We start from the raw sequence: 23,999 nt of genomic DNA, 5'->3' as shown, positions 1-23,999 counted from the left end.
GAAAGTACCGGATACTCAACCGTGTTCCAGCGGGATGCGAGCCAGCAGGGCGCCCTGGCAGGCCTGATGTAGGTACCGGCAGCTGCCTACGACAGGGTCCAGACGCCGGGCAGCACCATGGACGGGTGCCCCATGGCCCAGAGGTACCATGTACTGTACCTACCTTACCCAGGGGCCAATGTGGTGGAGGGAAGGAGGCAACTTGACAGGGGTGTGGTGTGGGCGGGCTACAGCTTCCCCCAATTTTTTTTTTCTCTCGACGACTTTTTGGTGGGCCGGTTGTTCAACAATCGGCTCCTCCCTCGCCGTCGGCTACAATCGTGATTACCTATTCGTACCGGCCATCCGCTCGTTGGCACTCATCCTCTGGCTCCGTCTCTTCTCCAATTCCTCCCATTGCTTCTCGCTGGCAGGCAGAACGCATCTACAAACCTGGCCTTCATATTCATACACTCCTCGGCCTCTTCCTTCTGCCTCCATTCTCATCCTCCTCCCCTTCTTTCTCCCCTCCCGCCAGCTGCATATCCTCCCACCTCGCCAGCTTGGGAGCTTCCTGCGACGGCTCCATTTCTCTCTACGTTGGGGTTGAGCGGGCCCCTGGTATAATCACCACCTATTCGACCATTACCTCGCACCAATTCCTGGTTGCGATAGCCAATTCGGCCTTTTCGAGATACCCCTTTCAGATTCCTCCCCCGACCTAATTCCGCCAACATGCGTCCCGAAGTTGAGCAGGAGCTCGCCCACACCCTGCTCGTTGAGCTGCTCGCCTATCAGTTTGCCTCGCCCGTCAGATGGATTGAGACTCAGGATGTGTTCCTCGGTGAGAGGACCGCCGAGCGAGTCGTGGAGATCGGTCCTGCCGACACCTTGGGAGTGATGGCCAAGCGAACCTTGAAGTCCAAGTACGAGGCCTACGATGCCGCCAAGTCTGTTCAGCGAAATATCCTTTGCTACAACAAGGACGCAAAGGAGATCTACTATGATGTTGATCCCATTGAGGAGGAGCCCGAGCCCGCTGCCGCCTCCTCCAGTGATGCTCCCGCCGCGGCTGCTCCCGCTGCTGCTGCTGCTCCTGCGGCCGCTGCCGCTCCCGCTCCCAGTGCAGGCCCTGCTGCTGCTGTGGCAGATGAGCCTGTCCAGGCCGTTGAGATTGTCCGCGCCCTGATTGCGCAGAAGCTCAAGAAGCCTCTCCTTGAGGTTCCCCTTAGCAAGGCCATCAAGGACCTTGTCGGCGGTAAGTTCTATCTTTTTAGCTGCAATTGTAAGAACGCCATCTAATTTCCCCGCTTCCAGGCAAGTCGACCCTCCAGAATGAGATTCTTGGTGATCTTGGAAAGGAATTCGGTTCCACCCCTGAGAAGCCCGAGGACACCCCTCTTGATGAGCTTGGTGCCTCTATGCAGGCCACCTTCGATGGCAACCTCGGCAAGCAATCACAATCTCTGATCGCTCGATTGATCTCCTCCAAGATGCCTGGTGGTTTCAACATCACGGCCGCCCGAAAATACCTCGAGACTCGATGGGGTCTTGGTCCCGGCCGACAAGACGGTGCCTTGCTCCTGGCCCTCACCATGGAGCCTGCTGCCCGCCTTGGCTCCGAGGCTGATGCCAAGGCTTTCTTCGACACCGTCACCAACAAGTACGCCGACAACGCCGGTATTAGCTTGTCGACCGCTGCTGCTGCCGGTCCCGCCGGCGGCTCTGGTGGTGGCATGATGATGGACCCTGCTGCCATCGATGCCCTCACCAAGGACCAGCGTGCCCTCTTCAAGCAGCAGCTCGAGCTCCTTGCCCGATACCTCAAGATCGACCTTCGCGAGGGTGAGAAGGCCCACCTCAACTCTCAAAAGTCCGAGAAGGTCCTGCAGGCCCAATTGGACCTCTGGACTGCCGAGCACGGCGATTTCTATGCTGCCGGTATCGAGCCCGTCTTCAGCCCTCTCAAGGCCCGCACCTACGATTCCTCATGGAACTGGGCTCGTCAGGACGCCCTCAGCATGTACTTTGACATCATCTTCGGTCGTCTCCAGGTTGTCGACCGTGAGATTGTCAGCCAGTGCATCCGCCTCATGAACCGCTCCAACCCCAAGCTCCTGGACTTCATGCAGTACCACATTGATAACTGCCCCACTGAGCGAGGCGAGACTTACAAGCTCGCTAAGGAGCTTGGAGAGCAGCTTATCGAGAACTGCAAGGAGGTTCTCGACGTTGCCCCTGTCTACAAGGATGTCGCTGTTCCTACCGGCCCCAGGACGACAGTTGACGCCCGAGGCAACCTTAACTACGAGGAAGTTCCCCGTGCTAGCTGCCGCAAGCTGGAGCACTACGTTCAGCAGATGGCTGAGGGCGGCAAGATCTCTGAGTACGGCAACCGTACCAAGGTTCAGAGCGACCTTCAGCGCATCTACAAGCTCATCAAGCAGCAGCACAAGATGTCCAAGACCTCCCAGCTTGAGATCAAGAGCTTGTATGGTGAGGTCCTCCGCTCTCTCGCCATGAACGAGAGCCAGATCCTCCCCAAGGACAACGGCAAGGGCAGGAAGGGTCTGAAGGCTACCAGCCAGCCCAAGGGCAAGGTCGAGACCATCCCCTTCCTCCACCTCAAGAAGAAGACTCTTCACGGCTGGGACTACAGCAAGAAGCTCACTGGAGTCTACCTGAACTGTCTCGAGGACGCCGCCAAGTCTGGAGTCACCTTCCAGAACAAGCACGTTCTCATGACTGGTGCTGGCGCCGGTTCCATCGGTGCTGAGGTTCTCCAGGGTCTCGTCAGCGGTGGCGCCAAGGTCATTGTCACCACCAGCCGCTTCTCTCGAGAGGTTACCGAGTACTACCAGGCTATGTACACTCGCTATGGCTCTCGTGGCTCCCAGATCGTTGTTGTTCCCTTCAACCAGGGCAGCAAGCAGGACGTCGAGGCCCTCGTCGAGTACATCTATGACACCAAGAACGGTCTTGGCTGGGATCTTGACTTCATTGTGCCCTTCGCTGCCATCTCGGAGAACGGCCGTGAGATCGACAACATCGACTCCAAGTCTGAGCTTGCTCATCGTATCATGCTTACCAACCTTGTCCGTCTCCTCGGATGTGTCAAGGCTCAGAAGACCGAGCGCGGTTTCGAGACCCGACCTGCCCAGGTCGTCCTGCCCCTGTCTCCCAACCACGGTACCTTTGGTAACGATGGTCTTTACTCCGAGTCTAAGCTTGGTCTCGAGACCCTCTTCAACAGGTGGCACTCCGAGAGCTGGGCCAACTACCTCACCATCTGCGGTGCTGTTATCGGCTGGACCCGAGGCACTGGTCTCATGTCTGGCAACAACATCGTCGCTGAGGGTGTCGAGGCCTTTGGCGTCCGCACTTTCTCTCAGCAGGAGATGGCTTTCAACCTTCTCGGCCTCATGTCTCCTTCTCTCGTCGACCTGTGCCAGTCTGAGCCTGTCTTTGCTGATCTCAACGGTGGTCTTCAGTTCATCCCCAACCTGAACGAGACCATGACCAAGCTCCGCAAGGACATCATGGAGACCAGTGAGGTCCGCCGGGCTGTTAGCAAGGAGAGCGCCATTGAGAACACCATTGTCAACGGTGCCGCTTCTGAGGTTCTCTACAAGAAGAAGACCATTGAGCCCCGTGCCAACATCAAGTTCGACTTCCCCAACCGACCTGACTGGAAGAAGGAAATTGAGCCTCTCAACGAGTCCCTCAAGGGCATGGTCGACCTTGAGAAGGTTGTCGTTGTCACTGGTTTCGCTGAGGTCGGTCCCTGGGGTAACTCCCGTACCCGATGGGAGATGGAGGCTTTCGGCGAGTTCTCTCTTGAGGGCTGTGTTGAGATGGCCTGGATCATGGGTCTTATCAAGAACCACAATGGTATGGTCAAGGGTCAGCCTTACGCCGGTTGGGTTGATGCCAAGACTGGTGAGCCCGTTGACGACAAGGACGTGAAGCAGAAGTATGAGAAGTTCATCCTCGAGCACTCTGGTATCCGCCTGATTGAGCCTGAGCTGTTCCAGGGTTACGACCCCAACAAGAAGCAGTTCCTTCACGAGGTCGTCATCGAGGAGGATCTTGAGCCCTTCGAGGCCTCCAAGGAGACCGCCGATGAGTTCAAGCGCGAGCACGGTGACAAGGTTGAGGTCTTTGAGATTCCTGACAGCGGCGAGTACATCGTTCGCTTGAGGAAGGGTGCTTCTCTCTGGATCCCCAAGGCTCTCCGCTTCGACCGTCTTGTCGCTGGTCAGATCCCCACTGGCTGGGACCCCAAGCGATATGGCGTGCCCGAGGACATCATCTCCCAGGTCGACCCCGTTACCCTCTTCCTCCTCGTTTCTACCGCTGAGGCTCTGCTCTCTTGCGGTATCACCGACCCCTATGAGTTCTACAAGTATGTCCACGTCTCTGAGGTTGGTAACTGTGTTGGTTCCGGTATGGGTGGTGCTGCTGCCCTCCGTGACATGCATCGTACTCGCTTCCTTGACCAGCCTGTCCAGAACGACATTCTTCAGGAGTCTTTCATCAACACCATGTCTGCCTGGGTTAACATGTTGTTGATGTCTTCTTCTGGTCCTATCAAGACCCCTGTCGGTGCTTGCGCCACTGCTGTCGAGTCCGTCGATGTTGGTTACGAGACCATCATGGAGGGCAAGGCCCGCATCTGCTTCGTCGGTGGTTTCGATGACCTCGGTGAGGAAGGCTCTTACGAGTTCGCCAACATGAAGGCCACCAGCAACACCGTTGATGAGTTGGCTCATGGCCGTACTCCCAAGGAGATGTCTCGTCCTACCACCACTACCCGAAACGGATTCATGGAGTCCCAGGGTTGCGGTATCCAGATCATCATGACTGCCAGGCTGGCTCTTGACATGGGTGTCCCCATTCACGGTGTCCTCGCTCTCACCACCACCGCCTCTGACAAGATTGGCCGCTCCGTCCCTGCTCCCGGACAGGGTGTCCTCACCACCGCTCGTGAGAACCCCGGCAAGTTCCCCTCGCCTCTGCTCGACATCAACTACCGTCGCCGCCAGATTGAGCGCCGCAAGAAGCAGATTAAGCAGTGGCAGGAGTCTGAACTGGAGTACGTCCATGATGAGATTGACGCTATGAAGGCTCAGGGTGGCGAGTTTGATGAGAAGGAGTATGCCCAGGACCGCTTCACTCACATCGAGAAGGAGGCTGCTCGGCAGGAGAAGGAGCTTCTCCGCAGCATGGGCAACAACTTCTGGAAGAGCGACCCCAGCATTGCTCCCCTCCGTGGTGCCCTCGCCACCTGGGGTCTTACCGTTGACGACCTTGATGTCGCTTCATTCCACGGAACTTCCACCAAGGCCAACGACAAGAACGAGTCCAATGTCATCTGCCAGCAGCTCCGCCACCTTGGTCGCACCAAGGGTAACGCTGTCTTGGGTATCTTCCAGAAGTACCTCACTGGTCACCCCAAGGGTGCCGCCGGTGCTTGGATGATGAACGGCTGTCTCCAGGTCCTCAACACTGGTTTGGTCCCTGGTAACCGCAACGCCGACAACGTCGACCCTGTCATGGAGCAGTACGATCTCATCGTCTACCCCAGCCGAAGCATCCAGACCGACGGCATCAAGGCCTTCTCTGTCACCTCTTTCGGTTTCGGTCAGAAGGGTGCTCAGGCCATTGGTATCCACCCCAAGTACCTCTTCGCCACCCTCGATGAGAAGACCTACCTGGAGTACTGCAACAAGGTCGAGGCTCGTCAGAAGAAGGCCTACCGCTACTTCCACGACGGTTTCATCAACAACACCCTGTTCGTCGCCAAGAACAACGCTCCTTACAGCGATGAGCAGCTCAGCAAGGTGCTGCTGAACCCTGATGCTCGTGTTAGCGAGGACAAGAAGACCTCCGAGCTCAAGTTCTCTGCCGACTTCATGAAGAAGTCCGAGAAGGTTGTCTCGTCTACCAAGGCTAAGGAGACGGAGCAGGTCATGGAGGCCCTTGCCCTCAAGGTGGCCAACAAGAACAGCCAGGTCGGCGTTGATGTCGAGGATATCTCGGCCGTCAACATTGACAATGACACCTTTGTCGAGCGCAACTTTACCGCCCAGGAGATTGCCTACTGCCGCCAGGCCCCTAGCCCCCAGAGCTCTTTCGCTGGTCGCTGGAGTGCCAAGGAGGCCGTCTTCAAGTCTCTGGGTGTCGCCAGTCAGGGTGCCGGTGCTGCCATGAAGGACATTGAGATTGTCAAGGGAGAGAACGGTGCCCCTACTGTCTCTGTAAGTTCACTTATTCCTACAAGTTCGAATAATGCTAACTAGTTTTCAGCTCCACGGTGACGCTGCCGCCGCTGCTCAGAAGGCTGGTGTGAAGGACATTACTCTGTCCATCTCGCACTCGGATAGCCAGGCTATTGCCGTGGCTGTTGCCAACTTTTAAATACATTAGGGAGTGTTGTGTACATCTTTAGCCACGTGGGCTTACAACGGGAGTTTTGATAAACATCTGTTTCCATATGTTGTCTTGCGCGTTCTAATGAGGTATATGGGCGGCCACAGTAAGGCCTTGTTAGGCATGTGGTACTGATGGGATCTGCACGGAATAGACCGGGTAGAATGATTTATGCATAGAATAGACGATATTTCGGCTTCAATTACCGTGACTGCGCTGTCTTTAAGTCTAGTGATGTTGACTGGCATACCTCGTACAGTGAGTGTATGCTCACAACGGTGTACTATCCATGCCCGCCTGTCCCCTGATTTGTCTTGTTGGGTGGGATTGTCGTCCACTCTCTTTAGGGTAGGGTCCCATGAGTGAGAACCCGAGGCGTTGGCACGATATCAGAGGGACAGTTTCCCTTTATTGGATATCGAGCATTCCTCTGTGGCGGGAGTAACGCATAGCCACTTCTGACCATGCGTGGAGGGTATCGTCAGAGGCATAGTAGCAATCTTATTGACCTCGTCCTCGTCCACGGCCTCTACCACCACCACGACCGCGTCCACGGTCACCGCCTCGTCCGCCGTGATCGCCTCTTGATTGGCCTCCTCGTCCACCGCGGAAGTTTCCTTGCTGACCTCTCTGGGACTCGCTAACCTGGTCGATAATCTCGTCTGGCACTCTAAGGTATTTGATCTATTCGTCGTCAGCGTTTCTCCTCGGCATATCGTGCGCAAGCCTCGAGATTGCAACATACGTTGTTTCCTTTGACGTAAACCTCTGGTAACCGCACAAACTTGTCGCCTTCCTGTGTCCCGGTTAGCATCTCTCTTTGTAGCTATCGTCCTCGCCGGGTGCACGTACAGGGCTGGTCTGGACCACCTCCCTGAGTGTAAGGTTCATCCATGTGTCGCAGGAAACCAGATGTCCGTTGAGAGTCTCGCCGTTCTTGAGTTCGACTAGCATGGGGTGGCCTTGGGCCGCGTTTAGTAGACCGAGGGGTAGCTATGTTTGGAGAAGTGGTTAGCTCTTGCTGCGTTGTGCGATGCGCCGGGGAGTGAAGAGACGGGAGAGATGTTGTTGGCCTCGAAATTGGGTGCCAGAGGGTTATGCGAACGTACCATGGTGTCGGGTCTGCGCCAGCGGCTATGTGATGTGTGATGCGCGCGCTGGAAAGGGAATGTTGAGAATGGAACAACTCAGTGGAGCGGCTTCTCGGTGAATCCAAGGTGAGCGCTGAGAGGTGAGGGGCGGCTCTACGCGGCTATTTACCCCCGCAGTTGCATAATCATGTTTTTAGAGATATTTTCCAACGGCGGAAGTGTTCCGCCAAGGAATTCAAGCGCAAAGAAGTGCCGACCAAATTCAAGCTCCGAAGAACCATGATAATTCCTCAAAAACCATGAGCCGCCCGCAATTGTTGCCAGATGGGCTCTGGCGCTGCTTGCGTCCGGCATTGGAAGGATACTCCTTGCCTCGGACTCTCAATTCGCAACTTCTCCTACCGACGCAGCGAACATGGACCGGAAGACGATCGACCGTGACCCAGTGTCGCCGAAATACTACCAAAGCCTCGGGTGACAAGCGCCCTTCCCGACATGTAGGAAGTCTCGATCAATTCTTTCAAATATTTGAGCCAGGGAGTGATGGCCAAGGGTCCATTTCTAAAGGGAAGAAGTCACGATGCCCGGTCCCACCGGAGGAACGGTACAGGACCGCCAGAGGCTCGAAGAATCCTCTTCTCAGGCTAGCATCGCCGCATCTTGACCATACAAGCACCGAAGCAATTGTGGAAGCTCTCAGAGTGCTACGGGCGCCAAACGGCCGTGGACAAGTTGGAAAAGTGCCGAACCGTCATAAGAGAGTAATCCATCTGGTCAAGTTCCTTGTCAGCCAGCACGACTACCCCCTCGATGCGTTTGTCTACGAGTGTATGATGGACGCCCTGGTAGATCCCGTAGGCTCAGCCCGAGGAGTCGACAAGCTGCTGGATGATATGGCTGACCAGAACATTCCTCCTACGCCAACTCTATGCTACAGCGCCCTGCAAGCTTTGGCCATCCATCCCGACTACGTCGTACGCCAGCGGGTAATCGAGATAATGCAGAGTTACTGGTTCGAATTCACCAGAAGCGCCAGGCAAAACATTATTGTGGGGATGCTCCGGGAAGGACAGCACGAGCTCGCCCTGTCAAAGTTTGAGGAGTTCTTTGAGCAAGAGGGACGGGTTGAGCTTTGGGTCTACGACGCCTTCATCATCGAATTTGGCAGAGTAGGCCTCTTTGACGGACTGCTGGAAATGCTCAAGAAGAGGAGAGCTGCCAAGGGTACAGATGATGCCTTTAGGAGCCTTCTCTATCATACTCTGGATGTCTTCAGCCAGGCATATCACTACGAGGGGACGGTTTGGACATGGACACGCACTGTCAGGACCCCTATGCACAACCCCTCCGTTGTTACTCTCAACAACGTTCTGGGCACGGCAGCGAGACACGGCGACATAATTCTAGCCCATGAGGTTATCAATATCCTACGTAACCTGGATATCAAAATCTCCAAGGAGCATTACGAAGCCCTCATCGAAGCCTCTGTCAAGGCGGGAAATCTGGGTGGCGCATTCCAGCATCTGAGCACCATGGAGCAAACAGGTCTTCATCCGGACCGAGGAAGCACCAGGACTATCTACAAGGCACTGAAGGAAAACCCAGAACGCATCGAAACGGCAGTTGGTGCTCTCGAGGAAAACAGGGGAAATCTTTCGGCGCAGGCTATCTCGGTTACGATGGAAGCCATGACCCAAGAACGTGGCACAGAGGCTGGCATGCCTCTCTACCGCGATTTTGCCTTCCTCAGCGGCAAGAACCCTGACCATTTCCTCTTCAGGGACCTGTTGATGAACACTGAGCAGGCCAAGACAAGGTACACTCTGGCAAAAGACTACAGCTCCATGTTCAGAAACGAGGTGATGTCAAGAGATTCCATCAAGGCGTATGAAGTGATGATCCTGGCCTGCCTCGAATTCGACGACCTCAACATTGCGTTCAGGCTGGCAAGTCGTGTTATTACGACGAATAGGTCAAGAAATGGGGAGGAGGACCCCAAGTTATGGCGGAGGGCGGAATGGGTCCAGCCTCTTGTCAAAGCTGGTCTGGAAGTGGAGGACAACCGTGTATGGCCGATTGTGGACGCGCTGGATCAAGGTGATGATGGGCCAGCCAAGATGGTGCGGTTGTTGCTTTCCCAGCGCCGTCAGGGAAGCAAGGGGGTTGACACGCGGGAAAAGAACGACACGCCTGATGCCTTGTAGGAGCAGCGCTGAGCGAATGAACTGCCGAGCGGAAGAGCACTCACAGCTACGAGGCCAGCCAATACACGGGTTACATTTTCAGTCAGCTCGGCAGCCGGCAACTTCGGGGCCTATCAGCTACGCAGACGCAGATAAGATGCTGTCTAAATCATCATGTGGCAGAGACAATTCCTCACTACGAGAGTCAATGACGTGACAAGCAGTAGGATGCGAGCTTTGGCTGTGAGGCTCCGGCAGGATGGGCCCTATATGTTATGGTTATCGAGTAAGCCAGGTCAGCTCCGCTCCGGGCCTTCCGGGGGGATGGAGGTCGAGCAGAGTTCTGGTCCGCATGTGCGGTGGGCGTCGATCCCGTCAGCGGCCGGGCAGTCGGTGCCAATCAAGCCGTGGTCATGTCATCTCACGGAAGGGCGCACGTTGTGCTAAGCCGTTATGCTGGATCCGGGCCTACGTTCTGCAGCCTGGTCCTAGCTGACGGACAAGACCCGGCGGAGTGAGTCACAAAGGGTCCAGCAAGAAGAGATTCGAAGGTATTGGCTCGAACCGGCAGAAGAGCAAGAGCCGTGAAATAAGCATCGTGGACCTGTGGATGCCGGGGCTTGGCATTGCGGCTCGTCCGGGGCACGGCGAGAAACTCTGGCCGAGGGTGATTAATTGGATTGCCCGATTGGGCAAGTCTGCTGTCGGGAGCACGGGGCGATTTCTAATCCCACCGAGCTAAGAAACGTGTGTGGCTTCAACGGCATGTGGCAGCCAGACGGACAAGGCCATGACGTATCTATGGAAGTCGACTAATACGAACAAACGAATCTCCATCTTGTCAGAGTGAATGAGTTGGCAGTCGAGGCAAGAATCTGATGTGAGAACCACGCATCTTCCAAGGGCGCGAGAAGCACCTTGTTCCTTCTGGATGAAGTTTCTTATCATCATCCCACTGCCCAGGCCAGATCCAACATCTCGTTGCCAAGTCGTGAGCCGAGATGTGTTAGTGCTCACAGATCCCCATGCATGCTGTCGATCTCTACAGTACAACATGGAATGTACATCTAGACCGTTCGACTGCAGGGGGTTTACACGCTCAAAATGTAATCATCATTGTGAAATCTCGGTCCCACGGCTCTGGGGGAGATAGCACGCGGCGATAACTCTAAACCTACGGTGCCGCTTCTCGCGTCAGCGTCAGCCCTAGGCTGGACCTAGGGCTAGACCGTCCTCTGTGACTGACTGAAACAAGAGGCAGATTTGCAATCTTCGGCTCTGTGGCGTGCATCCACTTGGATGCCACCACGCGGCTCTTGGCTAGCTCACGTCCTTTGGCCGAGAGCTCAACTCTTACAACACCGAGCACCGAGCCAGCCCAACCAGAGATTGGTAATGGGCGCATGCGAGTTAGTCCGAGTGCGATTTACAAGCCGTTGAGTGCATATGGTAGTGTGTGTCTCTTGCACTTCGCTCTCATCGTCAAGTCCGAGCTTCTATCTCCGTGGCGTCGAGGTTGATTACCCAGCAGCATGATGGATCGCGGGGAAGTATTGTGTGCGAAGGCCGGGTGTGGTTGTCTGCAGCGGACGTGTATAAGATGTCATGATGCCGCAGTAGTTAATGAAGTAGATTCAACAAGCTTGAAGCTCCATCCACAGCTCTGATATCACACAAGACACGAGTGTTATCAAAGAACCCACAATCGACACACAATGGCAGACATAATCAGAGACGCCCCCCTGGGGCAAGTCATCCGCTTCGTCACCCGAAACAAGTACCTAAAGTATCCAGAGGAGAAGGAAGACTTTAAGCTCCCCGACCCCTGGATCACGCTCATGAACAACCCCGACGCCATTGTCGAAGACGCACCAGTCGAGAATCTAACAGTCGCCGCCTCATCCGCCTCCTCCACCGTCGCAGCAGACGACGACACAAAGCCAAAGCCAAAGAACAACAAGCCAGAGCACGACGAGGATCCCGAAAAGGCTGATAGACCTCCCCTGAGGCTGCAGCGGACTCGCTCGGCGCAGGATACGCAGGCTTATACTGCTGATAGACTGCACGCTGATGAAGAGCACGAGATCGAAAAGATTCAGTCTATTCCCATCGTGCCCAAAAAGACAAAGGATGGTGCTATCCTTGTCGACTGGTACTACAGCGATGACGCCGATAACCCGCACAACTGGTCCAACAACAAGAGGCTGGGCATCTCGCTCATCATTTGTCTATACACCTTTGTGGTTTACACTTCCTCGGCCATCTACACGTCGTCAACTGAGGGTGTTATGAAGGCTTTTGGCGTGAGCCAGCTCAAGGCTACGCTGGGTCTGGCGCTGTATGTCCTGGGATATGGTATCGGTCCTTTGCTGTTCTCGCCCCTAAGTGAGATTCCTCGCATTGGCCGTAACCCTGTTTACATTGTCACCATGTTCCTTTTTGTCATCATTTCCATCCCGACGGCTCTTGTTGGCAACTACCCCGGCCTTATGGTTCTGCGATTCCTTCAGGGCTTCTTTGGCTCGCCTTGTCTTGCCTCGGGTGGTGCATCGCTTGGCGATATCTACAGTCTCATGGCCCTCCCCTATGCTATGATGGCCTGGGTCTCTGCTGCCTACTGTGGACGTAAGTATCCCCCATCTCCTCCTCCCCCAACAAATACTAACATCCCCAAGCTGCCCTAGGCCCCCTCCTCAGCGGCTTCGCCGTCCCCGCCAAGTCCTGGCGCTGGTCCCTATACGAGAGCATCTGGGCCTCTGCCCCCGTCTTCATCCTCATGTTCCTCCTCCTCCCCGAGACGAGCGGCGCCAACATCCTCCTTCGTCGGGCTAAGCGTCTTCGCAAGCTCACGGGCAACGAGCGCTTCATGTCGCAGAGCGAGATTGACCAGCGCAATATGAAGGTTTCTTCTATTGCTCTTGATGCATTGATCAAGCCTATGGAGATCACAATCAAGGATCCTGCTGTGCTTTTCGTGCAGGTGTACACCGCCATTATCTACGGTATCTACTATTCATGTAAGTGCCACTCTCACCCTCCTATAAGTCCTCAATTCTAATAATACCAGTCTTCGAGGTCTTCCCCCGTGTCTACCCCGTCTACTACGGCATGAATCTCGGCGAGATCGGCCTCGTCTTCCTCTGTGTTCTCGTCTCTTGTATCATCGGAGTAGCCATCTACGTCGCCTACCTCTACTACTACATGGACCCTCGCATCGCCAAGCGCGGCTGGCCCGTCCAAGAAGCCCGTCTCGCTCCCGCTCTGCCAGCATCCATCGGTCCCACCATCGGTCTCTTCCTCTTCGCCTGGACAGCCCGCAAGTCAATCCATTGGATCGCCCCGACTATTGGCATCACCATCTATGGAGCTACAGTCTTCATCGTCATGCAGTGTATCTTTGTCTACATCCCCCTGAGCTATCCTATGTACGCCGCCAGTCTGTTTGCCGCCAACGACTTCTTCCGTAGCGCCCTGGCTTGTGGCAGCGTGCTCTTTGCTCAGCCGTTGTTTGATAACCTGGGTGTTGCCAAGGGCACCAGTCTCCTCGGCGGACTCAGCGTCATTGGCATCATCGGTATTTGGCTGCTCTACTTTTACGGCGCTAGACTGCGAGCTCTGAGCAAGTTTGCAGTCTACGAGCATGTGGAATAGGGGCTGCCGACATTTGAATAACTGGTTATCACCAGACAAACACCAGACAAACACCAAGGGAAGAGAATGCATTGAATAGTGATGGAAATACCACGGAGGACAGAGGATAGGATAGAGCTAATCGGATAGACAACGCAAAGGATAATGATCATGATTTCAAACAACGCATACAACTGCTATACACATCGTGATGGCTCAGTAATAATACGCAGCATCTAGCCCTTGACATTCCCATGGGTATCTCTAAACATGAATAATTATAAAGTCAAACATTGGCCATGTCCGTAACCGCTGCCCTTGATCCATGGACCTAAATCAATTTTCCCCCAATCATCAAATCGTTGCTAAACGATGCTTATAGTTCCAAAATGCATTACACGCCTGACCACGACTCGTAGCTGTAGCCCGACGACTGGCTCCCTGGGTTGAGAGAGCTGTTGCGTGAGCCTTGAAAGTACCAGCTTGATGGCTGGTTGCCTGTCTGACTCTGCTGTGTAGGCCCAGAGTAAGATGGATAGTTCTGCTGTTGCTGCTGGCCATAAGAGTTGCTGCTGCTCGTGCGAGTGTCTTGTTGTGTGCTTCCGCGCATGTTAAAGTTTTGCCTGGATGCCGAGACAGACTTGGAGGATGCGGGCTGTGAATATGCGGATTGGTTATGATACGAAGAGTTGCTGTCATATGAGCGGTCGTTGCGTCCTGAAGAGCTAGACCACTGGTTTGCAGATGAGGTAGTTGTCGGGTAGGAGGTGCTCATCATAGAGGGTGTCCCCGACGCCATCGACATGGCCATGGCAGCAGTCTGACTGGTCGTGTCAGTATTCTGCTGCGTCATCGAGTTTGTCTGATCATATCCCTGATGAGACGGCTGATGGCTTGTTGCGGTGTTGGTGCTACCATACCGCCCATACTCGCCATAGCCAGAAGTATTCGTCATCTGGGATGTGTCATGGCGAGCAGATGGCCTGGTGTTGTGTTGAAGGCCCATATCAACAGGTGGCTGATAGCCTCTAGTCCGATCAGCAACAGGAGTCTGTGACTGGTTTCGTTGGCTTTGCCGAGAGGTAGCACGAGGAACAGCAGCTTGTTGATACGGAGACTTGCGTGCTTGAGCCATCATGGCGGCAGCAGCTACAGGTGACTGACGAGCTTGTTGCATCACCGTATTAGACACGGCTGTTGCTTGCTGCATTCCATCGGCCATTTGTGAATGGTCCCTTGAAACGTTCTGGTTCACCTGCCGCGATCTCTGGTTGGCAGACCGAGAATATGCCATCTGTGGTGAAACAGATGAAACATTTGTTGCTGGCATAGTGTTGTTAGAGCTTTGAGCCCAGTCTGATGGCTGAGGGTTCGCAGCAGGCACGTTTTGCCCATTGGAGTGAACTGGTTCAGACGGGAGACTTCTCCGCGTCTTGTTGCCAGGTCCGATGGCTGTCCATCGTCGTGACTCGATGGGAGCAATTGTGCCAGCCGGAGCCGGAGCTGGGGGTGGTGGCTGTGTTACTTCAGGCATACCAGTGTTAGAAGTTTGCCTGGGTGGCATGACAAGTCCTGGATCGGCAGTCATGGGCTGTTGTGTGTTCGAATAGGGGTCTGGCTGAGGCAATGACAAACCCGAGGCGGGTTGATAGTAACCATTCTGGGAAGTTTGGAGATCCTGAGATGATGTATCCGTGGTTGTGACCATGTTTCCAATGTTCATCTGAGGGTATGAGTAGTCTTGTGAGGCGTCTTGCTGGGTGCTGTCCTCCTCTTCAGGAGCGTCTTCCTCGGCATCTTCCTGTTGTTGCTCCTCTTCCTCTTCGTCTTCTTCCTCTTCATCGTCTTCGACAACTATGGTCTCCGACTTTTCAGGCTTCCTTTTGTTTCTTGGATTTTGAGGTGCATATTCACATGCAGTGCCGTGGCTTTCACACTCGGTGCAAGTAGGCCTCTCCTTTGGACACTTTGGCATTCGTTAGTTGACACCGCCATTAATATCACCAGAATACTTACCTTGGTCTTTCGAGCCTTGCAAGGGAAGCAAGCTGTCCGTGATTTGGCCATCTTCTTCCTCTTGCCTCGTTTCGTTGTCTCTGGTACTTCTACCACAGCCTCTGCCTCAGTGCTGGTAGGAGCCTCATTGTCTGTTCCCACGTTGCTCTGAGCACCGGACTGGGGCACGAGTTCCTTGGTCGTCATGGGCCCAGACGGTGTTGTCTGACTGCTCGGGGTAGAAGCAGATGCGTTTGTCTGCGCAGAGCCCTCCCTGTTACCAGGATGAACAATCCGCAGGCGTTCTGCACCATACTTTACGAGCATACCCAGAGACTCTCGCTGAAGTTCTGGTGCCTGATTGGAGAAGATGTTGAACTGCTCAGCTGACAGAGTAGACGGCTCAACACCCGCATTACTGAGCATCGTCAGGGCAGCCTCTCGTCGACGTGCTGCTTCAGCTGCCGAGACATTAACTGGGTAGGTGACTGAAGGAGGTTGGCTGCCAGTCTGAGTAGTTGAGCCATTAGCCGCGGCCGGCGCGTCTCCCATTAGACCCTGGGGGTAATCGCTGAATCCTTGCTGGTTCTGCGCAGTTCCATCTGTCTGCTCCCCAGCAGCATAGGAAGGTCCTCCTTGTCCATCGATTGGTAGCGCTCCGGGATAGTCTGGGGGTATCATGGGTCCATCAGCAGGAGCAGTAGCATGGGCTGCGCCGTTATTCTTCTTTTTCCGTTTCCGAGGGTTCCCATTCTCGTCCTGCACCTTGGTTTCTCGCTTCTTTCGTTCCCTCTTCTCGCCCTTTGCCTTCTTAGGTGTCTTTTCCTTGGTCTTTTGCTGTTGTAGTTTCTGAGCGCCGGGACCTAGTTGACGAGGAGGAGGCTTGAAGTACTCGGCAAGCTGAGCAACTCTCTTGTGCATGGGTGTGTGATCGTACTTGACCGTGATTGCACGGCTGTTGCGATTGAATGCAATAGTGACGCATCCGCGGCAATCAAAGGCAGGTCGAGCTGATTCGAGGGATCAACGATTGAACCATTGATGGGACATTCTGAACTTACCATGCAGAACTGGGTCCGGGTCCCGTTGACTGAACTCGCCCACAATCGCCTTGGTTGGGTTCTTTGAAGTCTGCCGATTCCATTGCTGATAAGAGTCCTTGCATAGATACGTAAAAGTCCAGCCTTGCGACCCGCGCGATACCTCTCGAACAGTCCAAGTGCTACCGTCTGTTGCGCTGACAAGGCCGATAATGTGCTTTGCGACAGATCGTTGCAGAGCCGGGTCATCTTGCGGTTGGTTCATCAGGATGTCATTGGCAAAAACAACCCGCGAGAGCTGTCCCCCAGGTTGATCAGCGGCAACACTCGCCGAGCGCATTCCTCCCATCAACGGGTCAATATTATTGAGATTATCGAGTGCGCCATTCTCGGGCTCGGAGACGGAAAGCTGGAAGCGGACGGTGGCCCTCAGCTCGAGGGTGATGGATAGATGCTCGGCGCGGTTCGGGGTGACCTTGGCGTCGAGAGCGCCGCGGAGGTGAAGCTGCAAATCCTGGACCGAGTCGCACTGCGGGTTACTGGACGCGGCGGGCGTCTGCGCGCCGAGATTGAAGCTCGCCAGAAAGTCGGCCATGGCGTAGCTGGAGCTGGAGCGTAAGGTGCGGCGACATCGGGTCAGGCGGAGCAGCCTGTCGAGGTACTGAGCCGAGCCTGGCTCCTGCTGAGGCGATGAGCGGCTGCTGCTGCTGGACGCTGACGATGAAAGCCTCTGAGGAGTCGGCGATGGCGCTGGCGGGCCTGGACACTTCGCGTTCACGAGTCGTAGTGGGTTGGGGGAGGTGACGATAGGGGTGTGGGTTCTGTGCCCAGGCGGCGGCTCCTCAGTGTGAGGCTTGGTGGGTGTGCGCCCGCCACTCAACGGTGGCGTGGGCATATCATCCATCACCACCATCAACGAATATCAACTTCAGTTGAAAGATGATTTGTAAAAGAGATTTTGATTCATCTATTGATGGTTTGATGAGGTTGAGAGCTGGCGGCGGCTGGTTGTTGTTTGAAGATGTCAATCGCCTCGCCTGTGAATTGCAGCTGAAAAGCGCTACAACATGCACACGCTCACACTGAATTGAGAACAAGTATTTCCATCTTTACTCGTCTATACAATACAAATACACTCGGATTACCGTATGGCCTCGCAGGCCAGAGAACGCCCCAAATCAACTATAAGCCAATATACAAGTACACACACAGCCATCAAGGCCATGTCTAGGAATTTTCTTCCACCCACTGCTCAACTCTCTCAATCAGATCCATCTTTCGACCAGCTGTGCTCAAGCCTTTGGCCCCCAGCAAGTCTCTGAGTTGCACCACCGTCATCTTGGTGATGCCACCGCTCTCAATTGCTGCCTTCAACTGACAAGTCGAGAGCGAAGACCCAGAGGGCTTCTCCGAAGAGCCTCTGCTCCTCTTGGTTGGCTTCACATCGTCATCGTCCGCCTCACGCTTGGTGGACTTCGCACTAGAAACCCGGCCAGCTTCGCCTTCCAATGTCTCCGACCAATCCTCAAGGTAACCACCAGCTCTCTTGCTGATGGCCTTGAACTTGGGCTCAGTCGTATCTTCAGCCTTCTCGGGCACCTCTTCTTCCAACGCAAGAGCCTGGAGAATCTTGTAGTGCCATTGAAGGGCAGGATTTGGGTACTTGGACGGATTGTACATGGCCTTGGGGAGTTGAAGCTGCTGCACAATGGTCCGCATTTGTGTCGTGAGCTCGTCAGAACTTCGCATCACTTCGCTCGGGGCGTTGATGCTTCGCAGATCGTCCGAGAAGGGCAGGGGATAGATCCAAAGACCTGCGGGCAGGTATGGTGTTCCCGACTCATCATCAGACCGTTCCCTAGATGGAATGATGGCCGCGAGTATCGGCTGCGCGTTGGCTCGGGTGATGCACCATGCAAGACCAATCTTGTCGTCTTTAAGCAGCTTCTGCCACAATGCAGTAAAGACTCGAGTCGAGCCGACAAAGTCCTCTTCGCTGGGGAAAATAAAGGTAGACTTCTTGACGCTCGCCCATATGGGAAGCTGGCTCCGCGACTTGAAGCCAATGATGCGAATGATTGGTGAGCCGAAATCCTTCAGAGACTTTTGCTCATCAGGGGCAAAGTAGACATATTCGCCGCCAAACTTGTACGCCTTCTTCGTCTCTCCCTTCTCGACCGTTCGGGCACTATCCTCGGCGATTCTGGTGGTTTCGCCTGCGGCAATCTGGGGTTTCTCGCCATCGAGCCAGATATAACAGGTGCGGGCGGGCGTTTGGCGATGGACAATATTATATCCCTTGACCGAGATTCGCAGTCCAGGGGCAATCTCAAAGGGCAAGTTTGAGAAGAGTGCTCGTTTCGCCGTCTGCTTCGAATTCACATTCGAGATGAGCGAGTTGAGAAGGGTAAGTCCGTCTCCAGACTTGGAGGTGCGAATCTCGGACATGTTGGCTTCACCAACTGGGTCACGGTAGATGATATCCTTCTTTTGTTAGCCGATTTGGCCATGACTTGAGGGTGAGTCTTACATCATAAAACTTGTTCAGGTCAAAGGTCTCGTCCCCTCGAGTGATGGGGAAGAGATCGATTATGATACCAAGATCATACAGATCCTTTGCTCGAACAGCCGCGGCTGATCTTGCCTGCTTGTCAGACGCATGAGGATCGTCGTTGTCGGTCACTATGAACAAGCGACGGCTACCAAAGTTTGCGGCCTTTGTTGTAAAAATCTGGTTGGCGCAGAAGAGCACGTTGGCCATGCTGGCAGGCTCCTCTGAGGGCGTCAACACTTCGTCCTCGTCTTCCCCCTCTTCAACCAGAGCCTTTAGGGCCTTGACGTCCTCTGCCGCGGGAACGTCGAGATCAGTGAATAGATAACAATGAGGATATCCAAGCCCACTGCGGCCATCGCCCGAGTCCTGGAACTTGGACTTTTCAGTGCCGAATAGGAGAATGCCCATCATGTCTTTGGGGTTGGAGATGATGCGCTGCTCCATCAGATGGTAGGCGCATTTCAACGCTGCCTGTACGGGACTGTCCCGGTCTGCCTTTTTGGAGTCCGAGTGCGGCGGTGGCTCCAGCATTGACTTGCTCACATCTATCGCAAGCAAGATGGCATCCTTTTGTGCCTTGTAACTCTAAAAGTGGATCAACATGGTGTATGAGAGTAAGAGCTTTGATACTCACGTTCTCATCAATCTCCTGCTCCCCCTCATCTTCATCTTCTCGGCGCCAATCTTGCTTGTCTGCCATTGTCGATGCGTATGTGTGTGTTATGGCAAAATGATGGTTCTCATTGCGCGCGTCAGCTGGAACTTAAGAGCTAAGTGATCTCATCCTGCGGGCCATAGCTCTAGGCAAACGCGACCTCTGTAACAGGGGGGCGCGATGCTGCCTGTCGCGAGGTCACGTGAGTGAGTCTGGGGAGTGATTACCAACTTCATGATTGGCGGGAATGTCTTGTTGAGAGGTACATGTGCTACTGCAGACATTCTGCAGTGGCCGAGGTTCCTGCTAGCTTCCCAATATCTCCCGTCGGTGAAAATTCCGATAAGATGCGCTGCTGGCGATCCCGGAGCCCGTGGAAATGCGTGCATCATCGCCGCCCTAGCTGCCATACAAAACAATTCTTGCGCCCCTCAGCTGTTTCTCATTACCAACCCTCACACCACTGCCAATTGACGTTCGGCCGTTTTCTTCTCTCCTTTTGTGCTTCGCCTTTCAGTCTATTCACCAACAATGGCTCTGCGACGCTCCGGGGGCCAGCTCTACAAGGGCATCTCCCAGGCCAGCTCCCATCGTCTTGCGCTCCCTCAGATCGCCAGCCAGAAGCGATACCTAGCCACCCCAGTCCCTCCCGTCACACAAGATGCCACAGGCTCCAAGGGCCCGACCGCCATGGTCTTTCTCAACATGGGAGGTCCTTCTACTCTCGATGAAGTCGGTGACTTTCTCAGTCGCCTCTTTGTAAGTATCGCCGACATCCCGGAACCCCTCGGAGATGCTAACTTGCCACAGGCTGACGGTGACCTGATCCCCCTCGGCCGGTTACAAAACTACCTTGGCCCTCTCATCTCCAAGCGACGAACCCCCAAGATCCAGAAGCAATACGATGCCATCGGTGGAGGATCCCCCATTCGAAAGTGGTCCGAGTACCAGAGCTCCGAGATGTGCAAGATCCTAGACAAGATCTCCCCCGAGACGGCCCCCCATAAGCCTTATGTCGCTTTCCGATATGCGGATCCTCTGACCGAAGAGATGTACACTCAGCTGCTGAAGGACGGGTTTGGCAATGGCCGTGGCGGCAGGGCCGTCGCATTCACCCAATATCCCCAGTACTCTTGCTCGACAACGGGCAGCAGCTTGAACGAGCTCTGGAAGTGGAGGCACAGACTCGAGGGTAAGACCAACAAGGAGTCTGGCGACGGGAGCATCACGTGGAGTGTCATCGACCGCTGGCCAGTTCACACTGGTCTGGTCGAGGCGTTTGCGCAGAACATTGAGGCGAAGCTGGCAGAGTATCCCGAGGAGCGTCGCAAGGACGTTGTCCTGCTCTTTTCTGCGCACAGTCTTCCCATGTCTGTTGTTAACCGAGGTTTGTGCTCTACCCCGGAAATATGAACGGACCTAACATGTCATCAGGTGACCCTTACCCCGGTGAGGTCGCGGCCACCGTCTATGCTGTCATGCAGCGCCTCAAGTTCTCGAACCCATACCGACTATGCTGGCAGTCTCAGGTCGGCCCATCCGCCTGGCTGGGACCTCAGACCGCGGATAGTGTGGAGGAGTACATCGCCAAGGGTCAAACGGACCTTGTTCTTATCCCCATCGCCTTCACATCGGATCACATCGAGACTCTTTACGAGCTGGACGAGGAAGTGATTGGCGAGAGTGGTCATCGCGATACCGTCAAGCGAGTAGAGTCTCTGAACGGTAGCCCCGTGTTCATCCAGGCTCTGGCCGACATTGCTAAGGCACATCTCGCCGAAAACCAGGCTTGCTCGGCTCAGATGGGCCTCCGATGCCCTGGCTGCAAGAGCGAGAGGTGTGCCGAGTCGAAGCGATTCTTTGCGAGCCAGCAGGCTGGTCTGGTTTAGGGGTCGGTGTGTACAAGTAATGTTTATGAGTAGTTCGGCATGACACTGTATTATAGCTCGGGAGCGCGAGCGTTTATGTGTAATCAAAAGTGTAGTCTTTCAGGGCAGGTCTGGTGGCTTAAGGGTCAAGAGTGGTGGGATCTACTCCATATAGATACGCCGTACGGCAACTCTTCGCTTCATTCTCTGGCTTGGTCTGAGACTAGCTAAACTTGTGATCGTCTTATGATCATTTATGTTTCCTTTTGAGTAGGTATGTTAGGTATTCTCTATACATACTTTATGATACCCTATCATGAGTCTCATACAACTTTAGGCCTTTTTTAGACGAATGTGAGGTCTTTTAGGTAAGGCGCATTAAAGGCCCAACTCACAGGACTCCAGAACATAGGTATCCAAGGTACGGGCGTCTGCCAGTTGAAGGTCATACCCCGCGACGGCGGCCCGGGCGGCCGCCTCTGTGGCTTCCTTCTTCTTGACCCCGGCACTGGTTTGTTCTAATTACAACACATCTATTCTAGCTATTTATACTGGACACTAGGCCTGATCCGATCATCCCGACATCCAAGACGGTGACGGGGGCAACAACGACCGCGATGTCAACAGGCATCGGCAGAGTGTCTTAGCTTGCGGTAACGCCTCATTGCGAGTTCGTGGGCCTCTCCCTCTCCTTCTTCTTCTTCTTCTTCTTCTTGGTCTTTTTGACAATAACACTGGTTTATTGGCCTTGCAACACATATAGACTGCCTATTAATGCCTTGAACTCACAATCCCGACACCCAAGATGATACTGGGGGGGCTGCGATCCCTCAACTGCCCGCCACCGAGATGCCAGCACGCCTCGGCCGTATGGCCATACTTACCGCATATGCCTGATTACGGTCAAGATTTTACCTGGTCTAGAAGTCCCTTATATATTATACCTCTATGACTATAGTTAGACCAGAAGATGATTATCTTTTCTCCTTGTTGTGTCGGTGATGTTCCGCATCAACGTTACGGCCCCACACGGCCCCACATGGCCCTGACCCTGCTTCCTCAGTACAGAACGGGAACAAAGAATTGTAACCCACGCCGGCGCAGGGAACAAAATGAGCAAGAAAGGCAAAATAATGAAAAGCGACATGAATATGATGCTTCTTGAGAGTGTGCTAATGTCGTAAAGCCCCAAAAAGCAAGATTTCGCCCGGGGCGGCGACAAAACGGCAAGTGATGTCCAGATGAGCCACAAACACCACGCAGTCAGGAGAGCGAGTTCACCAGTAAAGAGATGATAGAAAAGAGCAAAAAGAACATCGACAACGGCAGGATTCGAACCTACGCGTGCGAACACAATGCCTAGATATGCAGGATAGCAGGGCATCGCCTTAACCACTCGGCCACGTTGTCTATTCCGAATTTGGTGATTGACGACCTCGATATCCACCACCATGTGCCCAGGGCAGGGGGCTATTACACGACGAAACAAGGGGAGAAAGAAGGAGGAGAGACACAAAACTGGCTGCCAAATCGGCCAAAGCTCAAAGATCGCGAGGGGCTCTGCTCTTCAAGCAACACCCTCCTTTTTTTACAGCCCAAAGAATCGAGCATCAGTAAGGCCTGCATTATGCGTTCATAGCAATTGCCTACCGCATTCCCATTGCCTACATGCGGAAGGGTTCGACGTACTGTCGCCACTGTGGCAAGTAGCCCTGTGTTGCTGCGACGAAAGAACAGTGAAAGCACCGGCTGAACAGGCCATGCCCATTGAGGCTTCTTTTTTGTTCGACAATGAAGCATTTACCTAGGAAATGCATTACTACGCCATGGCTATCCACTGGCTTTTTATCTATGCTGGCAGTATGATCTCCTTTGGTGGCGGTGTGCCGTCGAGCCGCTCCCTGTACCAAGTGAGACTGCTGGCAGGCATGCGAACACTTGTGAGCATGAACGAGTTACAAGTATGAGCAATTCTCATTCAAACGGGATTTCTGCATAATAAAAGAATCAGCATGAGTCGCCTAATATTACCAGCCACCGACTAAAATTGGTCGGCGCGGTGCGGGTAACGTTGACCACCATTCACCAAGCGTCCACCAAGATAATCGTCCACCATCTTAGAGTTTCATCATGGAGTCACTAAACTCTCTACACTTGCCAGGACGGAGCTCTAGTAGAATGATTTACCTATCCTTTTCGCTTACGTCGAAGCAGCACCCTAGGAGCCCATTTCGCTACCTACAGGCCAGGGAGTACCAACAACACTTCCACCACTTGGTGAAACTTGTTCCTACGGTTGAATTGAAGCAGGTCACAGTCAAGGTTTCACAATCGGAGCCTTGATTCACGCTGTGGCGAGCAAAAACGTGTTCCAAAAAGAAAAATTCTGGAAAATTCCCCAGAAGTCCATTCAAAACGACAAGAGCAGGGTTCGAACCTACGCGGCCGAAGCCAATAGATATCAAGATTGTTTCAAGTCTATCTCCTTAACCACTCGGACATCTTGTCTTGAAGTTGGGATGCGTTTCGAGATTTCAGATTTGCTTGATATGGAGTCTTGTCCAATTCTGGA

General features: G+C 54.2%; 7 protein-coding genes and 2 non-coding genes across 9 annotated transcripts; 4 read left to right on the top strand and 5 right to left on the bottom strand.

Moving 5' to 3' along the window:
- Positions 1-714: 714 nt before the first annotated feature.
- On the top strand, positions 715-6,399 carry LRP88_11921 (trifunctional fatty acid synthase subunit FAS2; the record flags this gene model as incomplete). Its single annotated transcript, XM_083248330.1, has 3 exons — positions 715-1,237; positions 1,297-6,239; positions 6,289-6,399. The coding sequence occupies 3 exons, from the start codon at positions 715-717 to the stop codon at positions 6,397-6,399; spliced, it is 5,577 nt and encodes a 1,858-aa protein (XP_083095760.1).
- A 513-nt stretch (positions 6,400-6,912) lies between these two features.
- On the bottom strand, positions 6,913-7,523 carry LRP88_11920 (U6 snRNA-associated Sm-like protein LSm4; the record flags this gene model as incomplete). The annotated part of the gene is made up of 4 exons (XM_083248329.1): positions 6,913-7,095; positions 7,157-7,207; positions 7,264-7,404; positions 7,521-7,523. The coding sequence occupies 4 exons, from the start codon at positions 7,521-7,523 to the stop codon at positions 6,913-6,915; spliced, it is 378 nt and encodes a 125-aa protein (XP_083095759.1).
- A 749-nt stretch (positions 7,524-8,272) lies between these two features.
- LRP88_11919 (uncharacterized protein) lies at positions 8,273-9,706 on the top strand (the record flags this gene model as incomplete). Its single annotated transcript, XM_083248328.1, has 1 exon — positions 8,273-9,706. One exon carries the CDS (start codon positions 8,273-8,275, stop codon positions 9,704-9,706), a length of 1,434 nt encoding a protein of 477 aa, XP_083095758.1.
- Positions 9,707-11,400: 1,694 nt separating this feature from the next.
- Positions 11,401-13,336, top strand: LRP88_11918 (major facilitator superfamily domain-containing protein; the record flags this gene model as incomplete). The annotated part of the gene is made up of 4 exons (XM_083248327.1): positions 11,401-11,574; positions 11,719-12,310; positions 12,361-12,702; positions 12,753-13,336. 4 exons carry the CDS (start codon positions 11,401-11,403, stop codon positions 13,334-13,336), a joined length of 1,692 nt encoding a protein of 563 aa, XP_083095757.1.
- A 373-nt stretch (positions 13,337-13,709) lies between these two features.
- Positions 13,710-17,254, bottom strand: LRP88_11917 (Zn(II)2Cys6 transcription factor domain-containing protein; the record flags this gene model as incomplete). Its single annotated transcript, XM_083248326.1, has 3 exons — positions 13,710-15,281; positions 15,332-16,320; positions 16,372-17,254. 3 exons carry the CDS (start codon positions 17,252-17,254, stop codon positions 13,710-13,712), a joined length of 3,444 nt encoding a protein of 1,147 aa, XP_083095756.1.
- Positions 17,255-17,577: 323 nt separating this feature from the next.
- On the bottom strand, positions 17,578-19,604 carry LRP88_11916 (KU70 family ATP-dependent DNA helicase II subunit; the record flags this gene model as incomplete). Its single annotated transcript, XM_083248325.1, has 3 exons — positions 17,578-18,834; positions 18,977-19,489; positions 19,539-19,604. 3 exons carry the CDS (start codon positions 19,602-19,604, stop codon positions 17,578-17,580), a joined length of 1,836 nt encoding a protein of 611 aa, XP_083095755.1.
- A 486-nt stretch (positions 19,605-20,090) lies between these two features.
- On the top strand, positions 20,091-21,448 carry LRP88_11915 (ferrochelatase HEM15; the record flags this gene model as incomplete). The annotated part of the gene is made up of 3 exons (XM_083248324.1): positions 20,091-20,318; positions 20,370-20,946; positions 20,994-21,448. The coding sequence occupies 3 exons, from the start codon at positions 20,091-20,093 to the stop codon at positions 21,446-21,448; spliced, it is 1,260 nt and encodes a 419-aa protein (XP_083095754.1).
- Positions 21,449-22,744: 1,296 nt separating this feature from the next.
- Positions 22,745-22,837, bottom strand: LRP88_11914. Its single transcript has one exon. It is a non-coding gene; the product is annotated as a tRNA-Ser (tRNA).
- A 1,006-nt stretch (positions 22,838-23,843) lies between these two features.
- On the bottom strand, positions 23,844-23,935 carry LRP88_11913. Its single transcript has one exon. It is a non-coding gene; the product is annotated as a tRNA-Ser (tRNA).
- Between the last annotated feature and the right edge of the window lie 64 nt (positions 23,936-23,999).

The sequence above is a fragment of the Fusarium phalaenopsidis genome (genome assembly GCF_050370095.1).
Source record: "Fusarium phalaenopsidis strain FUZ10S chromosome Unknown contig_32316, whole genome shotgun sequence".
In the NCBI taxonomy this organism is placed as follows: domain Eukaryota; kingdom Fungi; phylum Ascomycota; class Sordariomycetes; order Hypocreales; family Nectriaceae; genus Fusarium; species Fusarium phalaenopsidis.
This window is presented reverse-complemented; position numbering and strand designations above follow the sequence as displayed.